This window comes from Triticum aestivum, chromosome 3B, assembly GCF_018294505.1.
Source record: "Triticum aestivum cultivar Chinese Spring chromosome 3B, IWGSC CS RefSeq v2.1, whole genome shotgun sequence".
Lineage (NCBI taxonomy): Eukaryota > Viridiplantae > Streptophyta > Magnoliopsida > Poales > Poaceae > Triticum > Triticum aestivum.
This window is the reverse complement of record NC_057801.1, coordinates 690,505,056-690,525,295: the sequence shown is the minus strand read 5'-3', so window position 1 is coordinate 690,525,295 and position 20,240 is coordinate 690,505,056. Positions and strand designations below refer to the sequence as shown.

At 46.5% G+C, this 20,240-nt stretch overlaps 1 protein-coding gene across 2 annotated transcripts in view; it reads right to left on the bottom strand.

The window, feature by feature from the left end:
* Positions 1-2,052: 2,052 nt before the first annotated feature.
* Positions 2,053-20,240, bottom strand: part of LOC123071779 (uncharacterized) — a 30,730-nt gene continuing 12,542 nt past the window's right edge. The window contains exons 3-15 of one of the 2 annotated variants that reach the window (XM_044495362.1): positions 12,502-12,740; positions 8,049-8,509; positions 7,712-7,801; positions 7,559-7,633; positions 7,313-7,411; positions 7,144-7,236; positions 7,010-7,063; positions 6,799-6,926; positions 6,095-6,173; positions 5,018-5,315; positions 4,438-4,916; positions 3,504-3,622; positions 2,057-3,385 (exon numbers count right to left, since the gene is read on the bottom strand). In XM_044495362.1, the coding sequence (XP_044351297.1) occupies positions 2,399-3,385; positions 3,504-3,622; positions 4,438-4,916; positions 5,018-5,315; positions 6,095-6,173; positions 6,799-6,926; positions 7,010-7,063; positions 7,144-7,236; positions 7,313-7,411; positions 7,559-7,633; positions 7,712-7,801; positions 8,049-8,509; positions 12,502-12,740 (3,201 nt within the window). In that variant the 3' untranslated portion in view covers positions 2,057-2,398. Of the gene's footprint in view, positions 3,386-3,503; positions 3,623-4,437; positions 4,917-5,017; positions 5,316-6,094; positions 6,174-6,798; positions 6,927-7,009; positions 7,064-7,143; positions 7,237-7,312; positions 7,412-7,558; positions 7,634-7,711; positions 7,802-8,048; positions 8,510-12,501; positions 12,741-20,240 lie in introns of both variants that reach the window. The other variant, XM_044495363.1, reaches the window with a different exon arrangement.

Sequence of the window (20,240 nt, the reverse complement as noted above, 5' to 3'; positions counted from 1 at the left end):
GTGTATCATATTACAGTTATGATTAATATATATTTTTATTTCTTAGCCACATAAAATGTTTTCAAATAATAGTTCTATTATTTATTTGTATGCAATTGTAATGTATTATCATTGAAAATTTTCATTCTACAAAATGAAAATTTTATGATGTACCAATTTTTTTTCTTTAGTGTTAAAACAATCTTTCAGATTTATTCGTCTCATTTTGTATAAACGATATAGTGTATACACATTTGCATATCTATGCGTGTGCTCATATATCTTTTGATATTATTGAATATTATGGTAGAGATTTTTAAATTATATATACACTAACAAATATTTTAATAGGGTTTCTAGTGTATATTAGGCAGTCATATTTATGGAAACTTCTAAAGGGATAGAAAATGTGGCTTCCAAATTGGGTTTAGAAATAGAATCATTGAAAACCAAATTGTTCTTGATTGCATTTTTACGTATGATTCTATTACCTAACAGGCTCGTCCAGATTCACATGGTTTGGTTTCGTACAAATGAGATGCCTACACACTTATCAAATTATAAATTGCGTATTGGTTTAAACACAAAAATCTACTTATCATAATTTTCATTATGATATAAGACATGCATTGTAAATAGACATTAATGTACTTGAACTCAACTTCGCTAGCCGGATTGGTTTGCCTATGTGTGGTATAACTTATTAGTATATGGCGTGAACTTACGCTTCTGCAAATTGAGACTCTATTTTATCCATTTAATAATATTTTAGATGTAATGTACACTTCTATAGTTCTTACTAATATAAGTTATAGTTGGGGCCCTCCCATCTTGGGGCCCAGGGTGGTCGCCCCTTTTGCCCAGCCTATGGGCCGGCCCTGATCACCATGAATCCTTGCTCGTTCTTACCTATGTGCCAATCGCCAACTGTTGTCCGGCTTGCCTCGCTGTCTATGTGCTTGTCATTATCGACATCACACACTGTTGTGCATGTCTATGGGCTATACTCCGCTCGGTCGGCTTACGCAACAAATTTTGGGGTTTGGAGGTGGCCCCGTATTCGGAAATGGCATGGAAGTCCAAGGCTCCTCTAGTCCTCTGTAGTGTCGTTTCTATACTTGGCTCGTAGGAAGAAATAGATGTTGAACCTCGGATCGCCGTGGCCTGCCACCTCAAGTGGCGTGCCCGTTCTTTGACCAAGCGGAGGAGATGCTGAACCACCTCAGGCGGCGTGCCCCTTTTGGTTCTGTTTCATCCAAACCCAACTGGACACATCTAAATGAAATGGGTATCCCCGATAGAGTTGCCCCTAAGAGCATTTCCAACAACCACGCTAAACTAGCGCCGCGCCGCAAATTAGTCCGTTTTGGCGCGCGCAATGCGGCGGGTCGCTCCAGCGGACGCGCAAAAACGACGCGCGCGCTATAACAAGTTGGGCGCGCTGTCGGAAACACTGTCCCGCGCTGTGTATTTCGGGCCCCGCTACAGCGCGCGGCACACTCGAGCGCTCGCTCTCGCACTTCCTCTCCCACTTCCACCCCATCTGGTCGCGTCGCCGCCGCCGCCGCCCGCGCCCCCCCCCTCCCCCCCGCGACCGTTCAGACGCTTCCCCGGCCTATCCCCGGCCTATCCCCGCGCCGCCGCGCTTCCGCCCCATCCCCTCCTAGTCCCGCCGGCGCTCGCGCGCCTCCGTCGTCCGAGGAACAGCGCTCGAGCGCTCGCTGCCGCGCCGCGCCCGCAAGGTGTTCGACAAAACGCCTACAAGGTATGTATTGCTCAAACGGAGGGCTGAAAGGGTAGCCCGTTTTATTGCCTCCTATCATGCCATTCGGCATCCCGCAATGCACAATGAACTTCAGAATGATCTGATTGAAGAGTGGTGGGCATGGCATGGACGACAAAGAGCATGATGATTTCTGTATTCGACATTGTATTGTTCATGAACTATTTGTTATGTTTATTGCATTATTTGTTGTACTGAACGATAAACTATTTGTTTGAGTTGTAATGATAAACAAAATTGAACTATTTATTGTTTCTTTGATCATTTTTGCTCCTCTTCTTTAAAATGTATATGTGGTTTGTGCGGCGCGCGCGCTGTATTTTTGTGCGCTGCTGGAGCGGCGCGCGCGCGCGCTGCGTTATAGCGCGGCTGCTGGAGCCAGCGCTGGCGGCAGCGCTAAATTAGCCGAAGCGCGCGCGGCAAACAGGTTTTTTGCGCGCGGCGCTTAGCACGGCTGTTGGAGATGCTCTAAGGAGGGCGTGAATTTTGGGGATTCATCTAGACCTTAGTAGCTGCATTACTTAGTGCTGGAATAGAAATTCTAGTCGTCACTGTTGACGTCGTTGATGACGACGTCTGTGTACATGCCCCTGTCGCTTGGGTAATCCAGTTGTGGATCTCTCTTGGCCGACGTTGTCACGTGGTGGTGGAACTGGCTCCGTCCTTGCAATTGCCGCCGCCTCTCTGAAGCCCTAAGTCGAACATCCCCTGCAACACCGGCTGGTGGTGCACGCCTCCGTCAGCAAAGAGGGAGCCAAGGCGGAAGCTCGCCAGGTCGAAGTTGTCGGCAAACCGATTGCTGTGCGGCGACTCGCTCTTGGTGCAGAACATGGAGTAGTGGTGGAGACCCGGCGGTGCGGTGCCGGTGCAAGAAGGAGTGTCGGGCTTCGGTGCCGTCAATGCAGACGATGCTGCCCCTGTTGCCGCCGCAGGTTCTCCGTCGGAGGCTTTGGACTTTGCGCTGCGCTTGGCGTGGCAGCTGTACCCGCCGCCCACGGGGACATTGCGGGAGGCCTTGGACTTGGCGCTGCGCCTGTACCCGCCGCCCACGGGGACGTTACGGACCGCGCCGCCACGGGTCCAATAGCGGCGGCATGCGCGGCAGAAGTGACGGGGCTGGGTGAGAGAGTAGTTGTTGAAGTAGCAGAACTTGGTGTTGGTGGAGTCGCAGCGCGGGCACTTGAGCCCCGGCTCCGGCTGCGGCACCTTGGCCAACCGCGCCCGCTCCACCATCGACATTGGCGCAGAGGTGGCGCAAGCGGTGGCAGTGGTGCTGGGCTTCGTCGACGTTGACGTCCCTGACGCGGCAGCTACGTAGGCGGCCGCTGCTGGAGCCCCGGCGGCGCGATCCGCGATGTCAAGCGCGGCGCCCAGCCCAAGGCGGCATTCGCCGCAGAAGTTGCGGGGCTGTGTGACGGAGTGGTTGTTGAAGAAGAAGAACTCTGTGTTGGTGGAGTCGCAGCGCGGGCAGTTGAGCCCCGGCTCCGGCTGCGGCACCCGCGCCTGCTCCGGCGACGGCGGCGGGGCTGGGAATAATAACACGCCGCTCCCGCTCTGTACTATGCTGTCATGGTCGTCCACCTTCGACGCCACCAAGACATTTCTCTCCGGCGACGACTGATCCTACAGCGCCGACGACACCATCCCAAACTTCATCTTAGTATAAAACCGTTATGAAAAACGTATATATATATATATACACACACACACACACGTTAGAAAAGGGGATAAAGGTCATTACCGATGACTCGCAGACGTTTTCCGTGGCATCGCACTGCAGCGCCCCGCAGACTTGTTTGGGCAATTCCATTCTTACTCTGAGCAACGCTTCGGGAGATGTGATCCGATGGTGACTTGATTCTACACAGGTATAGATAAATAACGGTATGTCAATTGCTTTGAGGTACTCACTCCATTCACTACTATAAGAAGTTCTATTTTTTATCAAAGGATTCATAGACATATTTTAGTGTATTTGTTCACTCATTTCAGTCCGTATGTAGTATATATTAAAATATTTAAAACATTTTATAATGTGAACGGAGGTGATACTTGCCCGGGTCACCCAAAAATTTCAAGCTAAAGAGAAAGAGACAATTAAGGAACTCCCATGGTCAATCAAATCTCAGTTACCGTGAATGCTTTTATATTTGAAATGCTAAGAAACGACAATGACACATTTGTAGCAGTTCCAATTACTAAAGGGCTGAAGAGTTTCAGATAAACATACTTTATGAAAAGTGGCAATACATTACTTGAATAATAGTGGTCTGCGAAGAGCCGAATATTACCCAGTTTTTATTCTGAAAAAAAAGAAAAGATTGCCCAGTTTATTACTATGTATTTACTTTTTCTCAGAAATGTATGTTAGGATTTTATTAAATATCTTACTTCCTGGTTTAAATTTTACTTACTATATACTCCCTCCGTCCGGAAATACTTGTCATCAAAATGAATAAAATGGGATGTATCTAGACATATATTAGTTCTAGATACATCTCTTTTTATCCATTTTGATGACAAGTATTTTCGGACAGAGGGAGTAGTATATTATTTTAGGAAAAAAATTGTATAAGGACTGCAATGTTTTACTAGATTTTTTGGGGGATGAAATATCCTACAGAAATTGCATGAGAAATCATGTTCGACAAGAAGATTAACCCAAAAAGTTATACCTTCTCCTTGGCGAACTCTCACAAGAAATGGGCTAGTGATTCCTTGTTGAACACTCTCTTCTCGTACGTTTTTAATCTCAACACCCATCTTGAACTTTCCAGTTCTGGCATGGAAGGAGGAAATCTGGAAACTGACATTACCAACGTCTGCCTCTCCATGAGTCAGTGCCAAGACACGATCACCTCCCAAGGCTGGTGGTTCTTCTACAGATTGTGAATGCACTAGGCAGGCACTGAACTCCTGTGATGTCCAATAATCTTGGCCTTCAGCATTGAAATCGCCATGAAGTAATACGACCTCCACAGAAGCTGAAGACAGCGGACCAGATGTGACTACCAGATTATTCTCATCATACAAAGCTACCTTTAAGAGATTCCCATCCTCTGATTTGATTTGTTCCTGGGTGTAGTAGTCATTGCGAACCCTGTTGACAAACCGCAGTTGATATTTGGCGTTCCTTTGCTTCTTAACCGGGGGCCTGAAAATGTTAGGCACATGAAAGTGATCCTCTCGATTTCCAGCAGAAGTAATGAAAACTTCTAAAAAGAGAGAGAGAAAGCCTTGGATTAACCAACGCACTTATCATCTGAATCATATGGCTCAATTGCACGAATGAGAACGCCTCTCCTCTGAGGAGTCTGCATGGCTCGACTCATAACACCGGTAATCATCTTCAAAACAGAATCACCTGATGAAGTGCTGGCAAGTAACTTATGGACTTTATCCATGAGGCTTGTACTGGGGAAACTTTCTCCATAAAACCTTGACTGTGTGCTATGCAGCGGCATGAGCTCGTCAAGGAAGTTCCAGTGTTCCTTGGGCTCCACATGAGGCTTATCCCATTGAAGTAATACTTGACCACATCTAAATGACCCATCTACAGAACAGTCACACAAGATAGTCACAACTTAGCTTGGCACAAGCCCTTTGGTCAATGAAGTTTGGCTCCAACAAGCTTTTCCGCAAATATGCTTATCTTTTTTTGTTTTGAGGATCAATATGCTTATCTTTTATTGTGTACCGCATGAATTTTGGAAAACGCATAAAATTGGTTTCAGTACATTTTTACTTATCTGTCCGAACACCACCTATCAATTTTATAGGTACAACAGTTCAATAATTGAGCCACTGACATGTACTCCCTCCGTAAAGAAATATAGACACGACAAATAGTGACCCAGTTAACCTCTTCTTTTATTCATTTTGCCATTTTTCTTGACCCTGCATTCATGTACCACATGCACATATAGTCCCTTTCTGCTGAAACAGAGTTGGGTGAGGAAAAAAAAGATAACTAACATGTGTCCCCGACATGTTAACCTAGTGGAGTTTACTTGGGAATCAATAAGTGATATCTTACAAAATTAGAAGGTAATAGCAAGAATTAATATGTACAGCCAGGGGGCAATTTTAGAAACTGGGTAAAGTATAAGGGTAAACATATTCTATGCAAATTAAGAAATATGAAAGCAGGAGGTAAGAGGGATCATGTTAAAATTAGGCATGAAACAAACATATTAATGTTTTGATGAATTGAATAATTGTTTTGTACTCATCAAGTAAATAAGTCCAAAAGTATGAAAGTGACACATGCATATGCTATCAGAATGATTATTAAGTTAAGACAAACGGTATTTGCCTCTAATTTGAACTTACAAGTATCTTGAATTTGTGTCGGGACAATTAAATTATGTACATCACCCACAGATATCTCCCCTTCAGGGATGGAAGTCCACTGAATAAAGTAAACAAAACATGTCAAAAGAGAATTTACAATCTCCTATGATATAGAGTAAAGCACTTATGAAATTCATTAAAATGTCAAAATATATATATATATACTCACTTTTTTGTTGGGAAATTTTTATATAATTATTGCTCTTTGAGTAATTGCATTTCATATAATCATCCTAATACCCATGACAGGTGAAACTGACAAAAACACTTAGACACAAGGTAATGTAGCAAAACAAACCCAAAATTCAAAACCATTCCATATGTTTGGTAACACCATAATGTACTGTAGAAAAGTTTAGGCTTAATGGTTTGCTATCCCTTAGGATCACACATCCTTTATAGATATGGAAACAATGGTAACTGGACAGGTGGACTCTAATACATACTTTTGTCACTTTTGTTAGACTACGAACCTGGAGTTAGTGGTGGAGACAAGCTTGGGGAAGCTATGGCTATAGCCCTAGGCCTAGTAAAAACAGCCCTTGTAATTCCTTCTTACAAAGTATTGAAAATCACTAGAGTGCATCACTCAAGCTAACTTAGCCCTAGGCGTAACCCGATGCTAGCTTCGCCTGGAGTCTTATTGTACGGATTAGTAACTCCTCAATGCATATCAAAGTTACCTGGTGAATATCATTCAATGTCGTGTATGCTGAAAGGTTGGGAAATGCAAGTTGACAACTTGCATCAAAGAAACTAGTATACTGATCTTGTTCACGAGCAAGTAAGGGTTGATAGACTGGACAATATCCTGGAGGTGCATACAAAGTATTATATCATCCGCAATCATTCATTCATTTGGTGGTAGAGGAGGCTTGAAGCACTAACTATTACCTGTTGCCTGCGATGGATTCTGAATGCTTGTTTGTGGCAGACTATAGTCTTGACCTGTTGGCGAGCCGAAAACCAGTCACTTTCATTTATTTTGGGAAACAGAGAAATAAACAATACCTTATACTAGCACTTACCATTTTGCATTGAGTGTGCATTGGTTGGCTGCCACAAGATTTGCACTGGGATTTGTTGAGAAAACTGTTGACCGTTGCAGTTTAGGGCTTGCCCTGGAAACAAACATTTGAACATTTGCACACTAACTAATGTAAACAAGATAAAGAAGTCTGAGATAGAAGGCTTCACCATTTCCCTCAACCATCTGTGGCACAATAGCTGGTGGATAACTCACTCGATTATCCACTGCAGTGTCATCAGTCAGAAATTCTGTATGCTTTCCACGTTCTGCGAAGTTTCAAGACAATAAAACTAAATAAAATGAAAAATACACAACCAAATTCTTGCACATGAGGAAAGTGTAGGCTTATCATCTGCAATCATTTACTTTTACTCGTCTAGTGGTAACGGAGGCTTCAAGCACTAACTTGTTACCTGATTTCTGCAATACATCTTGAATGGCAGGTGGTGGATGACTATGTTGCTCGTCTGGAGTAACAGGACTTTGGCCTGTTGGTGAGCCATAAACAAGTTAGTTGATATAAACAGAGAAATAGAGAAAGAAAAACGATAATTACAAGACTTCACCATGTTGTGTTGTGTGGGTGCTGGTTGTCTGTGCCAAGTTTCGCATTGGAACTGGAGAAGGCTTTTTACCCTTTTTATTTGATCCTGGCTCTGGAAAAAAACCTCAACTAGCGTAAACAAGATAGAGGAATACAATGACAGAACGTTTCACCATTCCCTCAATCAAAGTTGTAATCACTTTGAGGCAACAAAGTAACAAAAGGAAATTGTGGTAGTATCAAACATGCTCCTATTTATTAGAGTAGATTATGTAACATATCACATGTAGAAAAAGTTGACCATGTTTTAGTACTGAGATTAAAGTAACTGATAGGATATTCAAAGAAAAAACAATTACTTTTTGTCTTGCCTTCTTGCACTTTGAAAGGATTTGATACTCCTTCAAGAACTCTTACACCTGTAGGCACTGCAATCATTACTCCAAGCTTAACTTCCCTTTGTTGCGAATTATCCATAATAATGGCACCTTCATGATCACAACACCCATCAGTCAGATCAAATGTACCATTTTTCACTAGCCTTGTGATTCCTTTTCGAGGTTTTATTATGCTTTCCTCAAACTCCTCTTTAGACCAAGAATCTCGCTTCGGTTCATTGAAACATCCTTCAATGACAACTAGGTCAACTTTTGCTGAAGCAAGAAGGTGGTCATGTGCAATTCGATTGACACCATCATACATGGCAACTTTTATGTGACCTCCTCCATCCTCGGTCTCTACAGTTTCCTTTTTGTAAATTGTTCTGCTCACATTATTTTCAATTACTAGTCGAAACCTTGTTGATTGGCTTACTTGCGATCTGACAAACACATATCAGAAGATAGGTTAAATTCTAAAAGAGGGGACCAACAGTGAATTGTTCTTATTTTATAAGCCACATAAGAAAAAACTCATCTTGTGAACTACGTTTTCTCTTTATACATAACTAGATAAGTGTAGTAAAGTAGCTTAGGCCCATCTTATTTGCAACACTCATTATTTGGATGCCTATTTCAGTTCTGACATGTCATCCTTCCTAAAGTGGGTGGTAGTAGGACCATCTTAGCAGTTTAGACTACGCATAAGATAATTAGACTAAATAAGCTTCAAATTGATTGAGAAAGAACTGGAACACAAGAGAATTTGGTTCAAAAATTCAAATTATACTATGTTGTCTACATAATCAGTACTAGACCCTAGATTGTATAATATGAACGATTAATTGTATGAATTTCCATGAATTTCTCAACAAAACTTAGTACACTTCTATAATTTGGTTCAACAAGTATGATATAAGAAAGTACAAATTATACTTGTTTATTTAGATTGTTTGTATCACTTACAATATCACACCTAACTTAGTACACTTCTATCGAAAGTGCTACTGTGTATCAACATGTATGGTAGGGCGGAGCCATAATTTTGTTTTTTTATCATTTATGCCACTAGTTGTGTGCCACTACTCAGTTTTGCCATTAGAAATTACAACTGCTAAAAAATGCCATAATTCCATGAGATGCTTGCTAAAAAATGCCATTAGATATCTCAGAAATGCCATCATTTCGTTAGATGTTTGCTCAAAAATGCCATTAGACATCGTTATTCTCATGTCAAATCCGTTGACCATATTATACGATAAAAATACCCCTAGACTCACATGTCAGTTCTCTCTATCTCACAATGATAAGTGTAGCCCCCACTTGTCAGGAGTAAGAAGGTGAATAATTTTATAGAAAATAAGAACGTTGTTGGGATCAAGTGAGACCCACATTTTATTGTAGTGAGATAGAGGGAGAGCTGACATGTTGGTCCATAGGTATTTATATCATTATAACATGGCAAACGAGATTTGAGCTGACAATAATGATTTCCAGTGGCATTTTTGAGCATGCGCCTATGAAGCAATGGCATTTTTGAGCAGTTGAAATTCCTAGTGACAAAACTAAATAGTGTGACACAACTAGTGGCATAACTGATAAAAACCCTATTTTTTGTGGAGTCTAGGCGAGTTTGAGTCTAATTGTCTAAATCTGAAGATGAATACCATCCCTCAAAAAAAATACCGGATGTTCGAATACACAACATATAAAATAGCATCAAACTTCCAAACCAAAAACGCACATAAATAATGTAGTAAAAGTATAAACACAATAGCCCTATAATTGTAATTATAAAATGAACTAATATATAATATATCAATGTTCGGCTTAATACACCAAAATCCCTCATCTATGAAATTTAATGATTTGTCCTAACAATGAAATTTAATGCTTTAAATTTTGAAGGTAGCATCTACTTAGAACAAATCCTTAAACCAAAGACTAAGCTCATGAAGGCGTGATCTTCCCCAACGGCCAATCCCGCCTGCCCCAACCTCAAAATTTAAATCCTAAGCCTATCTATTTCTAAATCAAAACTTACTAATCAGAAATGATGGGACAAGTAGTCCACAAGCCGATCCAGGGGATGGATCCGCACCGCCCGCCATTGGCTGAGTGCGGTATCGCCAACCTCTATTTTTGTTGACATCTTGGGACATGTCTGCATCAAGATTTTCATGGGATCAACACATGTGGAGAATACCGTGGCATGATTGAAGGACCTGCAAGTGGCGAAGGTGTGGGGTCTTGGATGTGATTAAGACTTTGCTTTAGAGGCACTTGTTCAGACTTGGCTTGCAGGGTATGTTCCCATCCAGACCGGGCATGAGTTCATGTGAGCCTGGTGGTGCGTGACTTGTAGTAGTAGCCTCTGTGAGTGGGGCCAGCAGCATTGGATGATTTCTTTGTTGGCGGTGCTCCTTTGAGTATCGAGTCTGGTTTTCAGGGTGAAAATCCAAGGTCTGGCCTTTATTGTTTGTATCTCGCAGTGGCCTTGTTGAAGGCATTGTTTTGGAAACGCGGTCTTTCTCTACGGTGAAAACCTACGGTCTTTGGCTGGGGAATGACAATGTTTGTGCATTGTTTCCTTCCTGAAAATATCGCTTTTTGAAGGGACGCGGAGTTTTGGCTCCCGGGCTCATCTGCACCCCGCTTAGAAAAAAAAATCAAAATAAATACTAGAAAAATTTAAAAAATTCCAAATTCTTTTGTGGTGGTAGATAATTTGACGCGTGAGGTGCGCCCCAAAATTCAACTCATTTGAGCATCTGAGCAGCTCTCGGCAAAAAAGACAAAATCAGGGTCTGTAAAAATGTGTACTGTTCACGCACTGTTTTGACCCGATTTGTCTTTTTCGCTGAGAGCTACTCAAATGTCCAAATAAGTTGAATTTTGGGGCACACCTCACGCGTCAAAATATCTACCACCACAAAAAATGAAATTTTTTGAATTTTTCTAGTATTTTTTTTGAATTTTTTGCTGGGCGGGAGTAGATGAGCCCGGGCTCCATGATGAATTATCGCTTTTGAAGAATCTTTTTTATAGTCCGGGTACCGTTTTTGGTGGTTGTTACAGTGCTGTTACTGCTGGTGCGGGTGAGTGCGGTGACTGCTGGTGCGGGTGAGTGCGGTGAGCGGACCGCCGCCGGTCCGTCTCCACGATGGGTGAGAAACGAACAGGTTTCAAATTCTGACTGCTCGTGTTGTTTCTCCAGTAGTAATAGTTTTGGAAGTATAACGCGATGTGGCTGCTAAATTCGGGATGCTTCTTTTCTTTTTGAGAATCAACTCGGGATGCTTGGTACGCCAAGTTAATTAGACCATTCCGTCAAAAAAAAGTTAATTAGACCATTACTCAGTTATTAATCGGCCGTTTGGTAGGCCTGGTTAGTTACCCCATTATTTTATTATAAAGCTACTCATAGTGGGGAGTATCATATAGTAGTATCATGTATATGATACTAGTATATGATACAACCTTTATAGTGCATAGTATCATAAAGTAGTACTATAGATGACTATATTTATTGTCATGCATGACACAAACTAGCCTAGCATTTAACATGATACAATATTTACCGATGTTACTCTAATCCTCTCTTTTTTTTTTAATTGTGTGCCACATAAGCAGGTTTGCTAGTCCCAAGTGCATTTTACCGGTTATGTTACCCCACTCTGGCCAGCCTAAGAAAAGCCTACTAGAGTCGCCTGGGTAAATCACATGAATTCATAATGTCAAACAAGATTCGCCCATTGTTTATTATACGTACGTCCACTGTCAAGTAGACAGCGAGGCCGGTCAAGTACCCAGGGTCGCCAGCCGCTGTCTTCGCCATGGATAAGTGTCCTGGTATTTGGTAAATCTAAAATCGTAAACATATCACTAGAAGAAGTTCAGTGCAAGTTTTTATTCTTAGAATTTAAAATTGATTCAATGTTTCAGTTCTGTAAATGGGGCATGTTTACCACCCACAATTTAAATACTATCTCACACCTATGCTATGATGATAACGACTGATGTAATAGAGTCCACATCTCGATGACACACCCTTCTAAGAGCATCTTCAATAGCATTTGTATATTTGAATGTCTATATATTCATATAGACAATGGTCAAAAAAGATTCCCTCATATACACGTCCAGTTTTGCATCAGAACGTCTATATACAGGGACCATAACGGGTGGGCCCTCGCTAGGGAGAGGAAGAAATCATGACTGCAGATGAGTTTAGACGACACCTTCACATTGCCTAGGCATGGACATTGTCGAGGTTGATTTAGAGGACGTGTATATTTAGACAACCATATAGACAAGCTGTTGGACGACTGTTTTGGGCTCACGTCGTGAAAAATGAGTATAGACATCCATATAGACAAGCTATTGGAGATGCTCTAAGTATCCTAGTCAAACCATAGCTAAAGAAACTCCTCACCTCTGAGATGCAGATTTATTGTAATGATTTACTTCAGCACACCCTTCTTTTCGCATCTCTTGGATTTTTGAATTGAGCTCTTCATGAGATTCCTTCAGTATTCTGAAATATTTCTTGAGTATTGTGAAATCTTCCTTCAGTATTCTGATATCTTCCTTATGTTTGTTCTTATCTTTTTTCCTCTTTTGCTTAAGCCTTATAATTTTTCTATCAAGCTTTTCCTCCGTGGCCAGTTTAACCTATAAAGAAAACAAACTGAAAATAGGCATAGTCTATAATAGAAAATTGCTGAAAGTTTGCATTAAGTCCATGCTGCTTAGTCAATTATAGAGAAAGTGAGTAAAGAAATATTGAGACAGGAACAAAAAGAGACACCCCTTAGCTATTCTGATTCCTAATAAGTATTGCTGATTTTTTTTGAAAAGAAGAATAACCCCTGGCCTCTGCATCAATTAATGCATGCAGCCATATTATTAAATAAAAACGTAACAAGGTCTTAAGTCCAAAGAAGCTCATAATCGGAGCAAAAAGTTGAAAAAATAAATCTGAAAAGTGCCACATCCGACGATAAAAAACAGACTACGATGCCTACACACCTAGCCTATTATTAGCTCTCCATCCAAATGGCTGAAGATAACACATGCTACCGTCTTCCGGTGGTTGCACCCAATAACCTGCTGTTGCCTAGTCCGAGCCGCCGTCGTTCTTGTGGGACGAGTCCGCCCGCGAGCCGGCCGACCTCTGCCGTCACCGCTTCAGCCTTGCTCTGAGTCACCGGAAGGACTTCGTGCCGAGTCGTTTCAAATCGCCTACCTGCGAGTCACCGTTGCTCTGTTTCTATGCAAACTGATTCCGGGCTGTTGCAGCGCGGCCTTGCAGCGGAAGACACAAACTGTGGCTGACTCGCCTCAGCTGTCAGAGCGCGCCTCAAGCCGGCGTCTAAAGTCGTCCTGCTGCCGCCGTTGTGGGCATGGACGTAGCCCGGGTTGCCCGCGCCAAGCCGGCCGGCCTCCGCCGTCGCCTCGCCGAGCGCCCGCGGCTCTCCTCACCTTACCTCGCCGGTTCACCGCTTTAATCCAGCGCGCAGCTCCGCGTTGCTCGCCCGTGCGCCTCCGCGCGCGGCCGTGGCCCCGACCTCTTTCCCCTGCTCCCGCGCCCGCGGGGTCGGCTCCCGCAGGTGCCCGTACCCGCTGGTCTGCTCCCGCTCAGCCCGCCCCACTCCGCCTTGCTCCTCCCGCTCGCCGAGGCCCGCGCGTGGATGTGCCTCGCCGGCCTGCTGCTTGCCCGCTCCTGGGGGCTCACCAATGCCAAGGGCCACCTCGAGCGTGCGGATCAGATGGGGTCGTGGGCGTGGACTTGTTCCTCTGCTATGCTCTACTCGCGCGTGTACGTACAGCCATCCGGCTCGCCTAGGTTTTCACCACAGTGCTACGCACCTCCGTCGAGGCTTGCTCCGGAGGCCAGCCGCCGCGTCACTGCAGCATCAATCCGCCACTTTAAGCTGTCACAGTCGGGCAGCCTTGAATCGTCTACCCTCACTGTTGCCTTGGTTCCGGGTCACCCAGCCTCAAAACTACAAAATTCAGAATTGCAATCACCATTGTGACCCGTCGTGGTTTGCTCTGATCTCCTCTATGTTAGACTGTATTTACATGTGTATATTGTAACGTTGTATACCACCTCATTATATATATATATGATAGGCCACCCCTAGAGGGTTGTGCCGGTTTCCCCCAAAGCCTATTGTCTTACATGGTATCACGCTAGGTTATGTCCGCTTCCGCCTAAAAACCCTAAACCGCCGCCGCCGCCGCCGCCGCCACCGCCGCCGCCGTCGCCCGACTGCTATGACGTCCGCCGCTGCGTCCGGCTCCACCGCCACCGGTTTTCTGCCGGCCTCCCTCGCGGCACTTCTCTCGAGGCCGCTGGATGCCGCCTCCCTTCAGGCGCCGATCGGGACACGGAGCGTCGGCTCCCTCTTCGCGCTCCCGCCGGCTGCTACTTCGCCCGGGCAGGCGCTTGTGGCCCACACCGCCGCCGCCCCGTCAACCGCGGCTGTCGCGCCCTCGGCCACTGCGCCGCTGGTGGCGGAGGACGTCGCGCTGGCAGGCTTCGCGGCGTCAACCGCGGCCATCGCGCCCTCTGTCACCGCGCCGGCTGCCCCTCTGACTGTCTCCACGGTGGTCTCACCTCAGCCAGTCTCCTCGATGGGATCGCAGCCGCCGCCGCCGTTTCACTTCGGCCATCTCATCACCATCAAGTTGTCGTCGGACAATTACATCTTCTGGCGCGCGCAGGTTCTTCCGCTTCTTGGGAGTCACTATCTGCTTGGCTATGTCGACGGCTCTCTCCCTTGCCCTCCTGCGCTGGTTGACAGCGTGCACGGTCCGGTCTATAATCCGGCTCACCGTGTCTGGACAGGGCAGGATCAGGCGAACCTCTCCTCCATCCAGGGGTCGCTCTCTCCGGCCGTTGCTGGGCTTGTTGTCTTCGCCAAGACGTCCCACGAGGCATGGACTATTCTTGAGCGCTCGTTTGCGGCACAGTCGCAGGCTCGTGTATCTGGGCTCCGTCGCCAACTTGGGGAGTGTCAGAAGCTTGACTCCACCGCCACTGAGTTCTACAACAAAGTCAAGAGTCTCGCCGACACGCTGGCCTCCATTGGACAGCCCCTCACCGACTCCGAGTTCAACTCGTTTATTGTCAATGGTCTTGATGAGGAGTATGACGCCCTAGTCGAGATCATCAATGAGAGGGGCAACTCCACGCCCATGCCAGCACACGAGGTCTTTTCACGCCTCCTGCTTACTGAGCAACGAGTCGAGACGCGCCGATCCAGGGGCAACGGCGCCCTCTCGGCAAACGCCGCCACCAAGGGTGGTCGCTCCTCTGCTTCATCCAGGGCTCCTTCGGGGCAGTCACCACCACCCGCCTCGGCCCCTCCTCCTACTGCGACGCTACCAGGGGCTGGCGGTCCACGTGTGTGCCAGCTTTGTGGTCGCGATGGGCACTGGGCCTCGAAGTGTCACAAGCGCTTCCAGCGGGGTTTTCTTGGTCTCGGCAATGACGGGAAGGATACACGCAACTTTGCTCGTCAGGTCGCCATGGCTGATCGTCCGCCGCCGCAGAAGCCACAGGGACACACTCAGTCCTACTCCATTGATCCCCACTGGTACATGGACTCTGGGGCGACAGAGCACCTGACCAGTGAGATGGGGAAGCTTCACACTCGTGAACCCTACCATGGCTCCGACAAGATCCACACCGCCAATGGAGCAGGTATGCACATCTCTCATATTGGTCAAGCATCACTTCTCACTAGACATGCCAATAGGAGTCTTCAACTTCGCAATGTTCTTCGAGTTCCATCTGTGACACGTAATCTTCTTTCAGTTCCTAAACTCACTCGTGATAATAATGTGCTTTGTGAATTTCATCCTTTTGATCTTTTTATTAAGGATCGGGGCACGAGGGACATTCTTCTTAGTGGGCGGCTCTGCCAAGGTCTCTATCGTCTGGAGCATCCTGGCGTCGCTCGCGTCTTCAGTGGAGTTCGGGTATCTCCGTCACAGTGGCATGCTCGTCTTGGTCACCCGGCCACACCTATTGTCCGGCATGTTTTGCGTCGTCATGAGCTTCCTAGTGTGTCTAGTAATAAAGATGTAGCAGTGTGTGATGCTTGTCAGCAGGGGAAGAGTCATCAACTTCCTTTTTCGGAGTCCAGTCGTGAGGTGAAACATCCTTTAGAACTTGTGTTTTCAGATGTATGGGGTCCTGCTCAGACTTCTGTTAGTGGTCATAATTACTATATCAGTTTTGTTGATGCTTACAGCCGCTTTACCTGGCTTTATCTTATCAAACGTAAATCTGATGTGTTTGACATTTTTGTTCAGTTCCAAAAACATGTTGAACGCCTTCTCAAGCACAAAATTGTTCATGTTCAGTCGGACTGGGGTGGCGAGTATCGCAACCTCAACTCCTTCTTTCAGTCGCTTGGGATCACTCACCGTTTAGCATGTCCACATACACATCAGCAGAATGGTTCAGTAGAACGTAAGCATCGTCACATTGTTGAAGCTGGTCTGACTCTTTTGGCCCATGCATCTGTTCCGTTTCGTTTTTGGAGTGATGCTTTCACCACTGCATGTTTTCTCATCAATCGTACTCCCACTCGTGTTTTGAATATGAAGACTCCCATTGAAGTTCTCCTTAATGAACAACCGGACTACACCTTTCTCAAGGTGTTTGGGTGTGCTTGCTGGCCCCATCTCCGTCCATATAACAAGCGTAAGCTCGAGTTTCGTTCCAAGAAGTGTGTTTTTCTTGGTTATAGCTCTCTTCATAAAGGATACAAATGTCTTCATGTGCCCACTAATCGTGTCTACATCTCTCGGGATGTTGTGTTTGATGAGCATGTTTTTCCCTTTGCCAAACTCCCTGTGTCCACTACCGAGCCACCTGTCATGCATTCATCCTCTGTTGCTTCTGACCAATTTGATGATGTTGCATATTCTCCTCTATTGTTGCCTAACCATGGTGCAGGCACTGGTCGTGGGGCTCGTTTGGAGATTCTGGAAGTGCCATCTTCCTCTTCGTCGCCATCGCCTTCATCCTCGGCACCTTCTGTTGTGCATGAGGAGCACATGGCGCCCCTGCATGGCCTCGGTTTCCGTGCTCATGCACGGCCGATCGACGTCCTGGCCCGGTCGCCTCTGGCTTCTGGGCTGCCTTCGCCATCGTCGCGCCCTGCAACCCCGCCGACTGGGCCGGCCTCCTCGGTCCCCGTCTCGCCCAGGGCGTCGGGGCAGTCATCACCAGGCCTGGCCTCGCCCGCCCCTGCCTCGCCCAGGGTGTCTGGGCCCTTCTCACCAGGGCCGGCCTCGCCTGCTCTCGCCTCGCCAAGGCCGTCTGGGCCGGTGTCACCGGAGCTGGCCTCGCCCACTCTCGGTTCGCCCATGGCCTCTGAGCCCCTGTCGTCGGGCCAGTCTTCGCCATGCAGCCCGGAGTCGTCTGTCCCGAGCTCGCCTGAGGTGATTCCTGCATCTCCGGCGACCGTCACGTCTCCGTCACCTTCGCCTCCGCCGGCTCCTGCTGCTGCTCTACGTCCACATACGCGCAGTCGGAGTGGCATTTTTCAGCCTAAGCAACGTCACGATGGCACAGTTGCTTGGTTAGCGGCGTGCATGTCTGCTGCTCTCGCAGATCCATCCTCTGAGCCACGCACGTATCAAGCTGCTATGCGCATTCCTCATTGGAGAGAGGCCATGGAGCAGGAGTATCAAGCGCTTCTTCGCAATCAGACATGGACTCTTGTTCCTCCACAATCACGGGTAAATGTCATTGATTCCAAATGGGTTTTCAAAGTGAAGAGGCATTCTGATGGGTCCATTGAGCGCTATAAGGCTCGTCTGGTTGCTCGTGGTTTTCGACAGCGTTTTGGACTTGACTATGAAGACACCTTCAGTCCAGTGGTCAAGCCTACTACCATCAGACTTCTTCTCTCTCTGGCTGTTACTCGAGGTTGGTTTCTTCGTCAGCTTGATGTTCAAAATGCTTTTCTTCATGGTGTCTTGGCGGAGGAGGTTTACATGCGCCAGCCTCCGGGTTTCTCTGATCCGGATCGCCCTGATCATCTCTGTCGTCTGTCCAAGGCAATTTATGGTCTGAAGCAGGCTCCTCGTGCTTGGCATGCTCGTCTTGCAATGGCTCTTCGTGCTCATGGTTTTGCATCATCAACTGCTGACTCCTCATTGTTTCTTCTTCAAAGGCCTGAGGTTACTATGTACTTGTTGGTCTATGTAGATGATATCATTTTGGTCAGCTCCTCTCAGTCGGCTGCTACTGCGCTTGTTCGCTCACTTGGTGCTGATTTTGCGGTCAAGGACCTTGGGAAGCTTCATTACTTTCTTGGTGTGGAGGTTACTTCTCGTGCTGCTGGCCTTGTTATGACGCAGAAGAAGTACTCTCTGGATTTGTTGCAGCGAGCTGGGATGCTTAAGTGCAAACCGACGACTACACCCATGTCTACCACTGATAAGCTCAATGCTGTTGATGGTGTGCTTCTTTCTTCTTCTGATGCGACAGAGTACAGGAGTATTGTTGGTGGGCTCCAGTACTTGACGATCACGCGACCAGACATTTCCTATGCTGTTAACCGAGTCTGCCAGTATCTGCAGTCACCCCGTGACACTCATTGGTCTGCTGTTAAGCGGATTTTGCGCTATATTCGTTTCACGGTGGCTCATGGTTTGCATATTCGGCCGTCTGACTCTGGTTGTCTTTCAGCATATTCTGATGCAGACTGGGCTGGCAATCCGGATGACAGGCGATCCACGGGGGGTTATGCTGTCTTCTTTGGCTCTAACCTGATTGCCTGGAGTGCTCGGAAACAGGCTACTGTCTCGCGTAGCAGTACTGAGGCTGAGTATAAGGCTGTGGCCAATGCCACATCAGAGATCATCTGGGTACAGTCCTTGCTTCAGGAGTTAAGTATACCCCAATCACAGCCTCCTGTTCTTTGGTGTGATAACATCGGTGCTACATACCTTTCTGCAAATCCGGTATTCCATGCCCGAACGAAACACATTGAAGTTGACTATCACTTTGTGCGTGAACGTGTCTCTCAGAAGCAACTACAGATCAAGTTTATTTCTTCCAAGGATCAACTTGCTGACATCTTCACCAAGCCATTGCCTTTGCCACAGTTTGAGACTTGCAGGCGCAATCTTACCCTTCTAGATTCATTAGAAAGTGGCTAAGATTGAGGGAGGGTGTTAGACTGTATTTACATGTGTATATTGTAACGTTGTATACCACCTCATTATATATATATATATGATAGGCCACCCCTAGAGGGTTGTGCCGGTTCCCCCCAAAGCCTATTGTCTTACACTCTACTACCGCGTCAAACCGCTGACGCCAAGTCGCCAAGATCGTTGTCGCCTTCTTCCTCGTGATGCCCTGAATCACCGTGCTGGGTGCCGGCCTGACAAACTGGAATCACCTTGCGCCACTTCAGCCGTGCTCTTCCACGAACCGCCGTCACCGGTTCACCTCAGCTCGAGCCGTTGCCGGGTCACCACGGGCTCGCCCCGCTGCCTGTGGGTCGGTCCGCCACCACAGGTTGCCGCCGGGAGACACTGCTCGTTTTGAAGCCGGCCGCGGAGCTCGGCCTTGTTCCGCTTTAAACCGGCCACTGCTCGTTTTGAACCTCTGCCGTCACCCCGACGGCCGGCCGTTTCTACGACCTCACCTCCGCCTCCAGCAGTCAGCTCCGTCCGTATGCTCAAGGAAAGAAGCATTGAACCGGCTGGGAAAAGTCAAAAGCTCTTGCACAAAAAGATAATTGATCCGGTCAGTTTACGTAATCCGTCTTGACCCGCCCCCGTTGTCTCTTGCCTGGAACCGGTGGTTTGTTTTCTGTCATTAATGCCTATTGTCAAACAACACAACAAACCGAAGGACCAAAAGACCAAACTGCACATACTGGAGAGACAACTCCATCAGTCTAAAGATGCCAGGAAGTTTCTAGTGCTCAAGTTAAATTGCTGCCGAGTTTCGGTGGATACAGAAAACATACTTGCTATGGGAAGCGGATTTTGTCTAACCTACTGCGCGCGCAACCCATATCTAGTCCATCCATCATGCACGTCAAATCAACTATCCCACATGCACATCAAGTCAACAGGCTGCATGTATCTCTCTCTTCTTTCTCCCAAACAAACCCATCATTTACCACC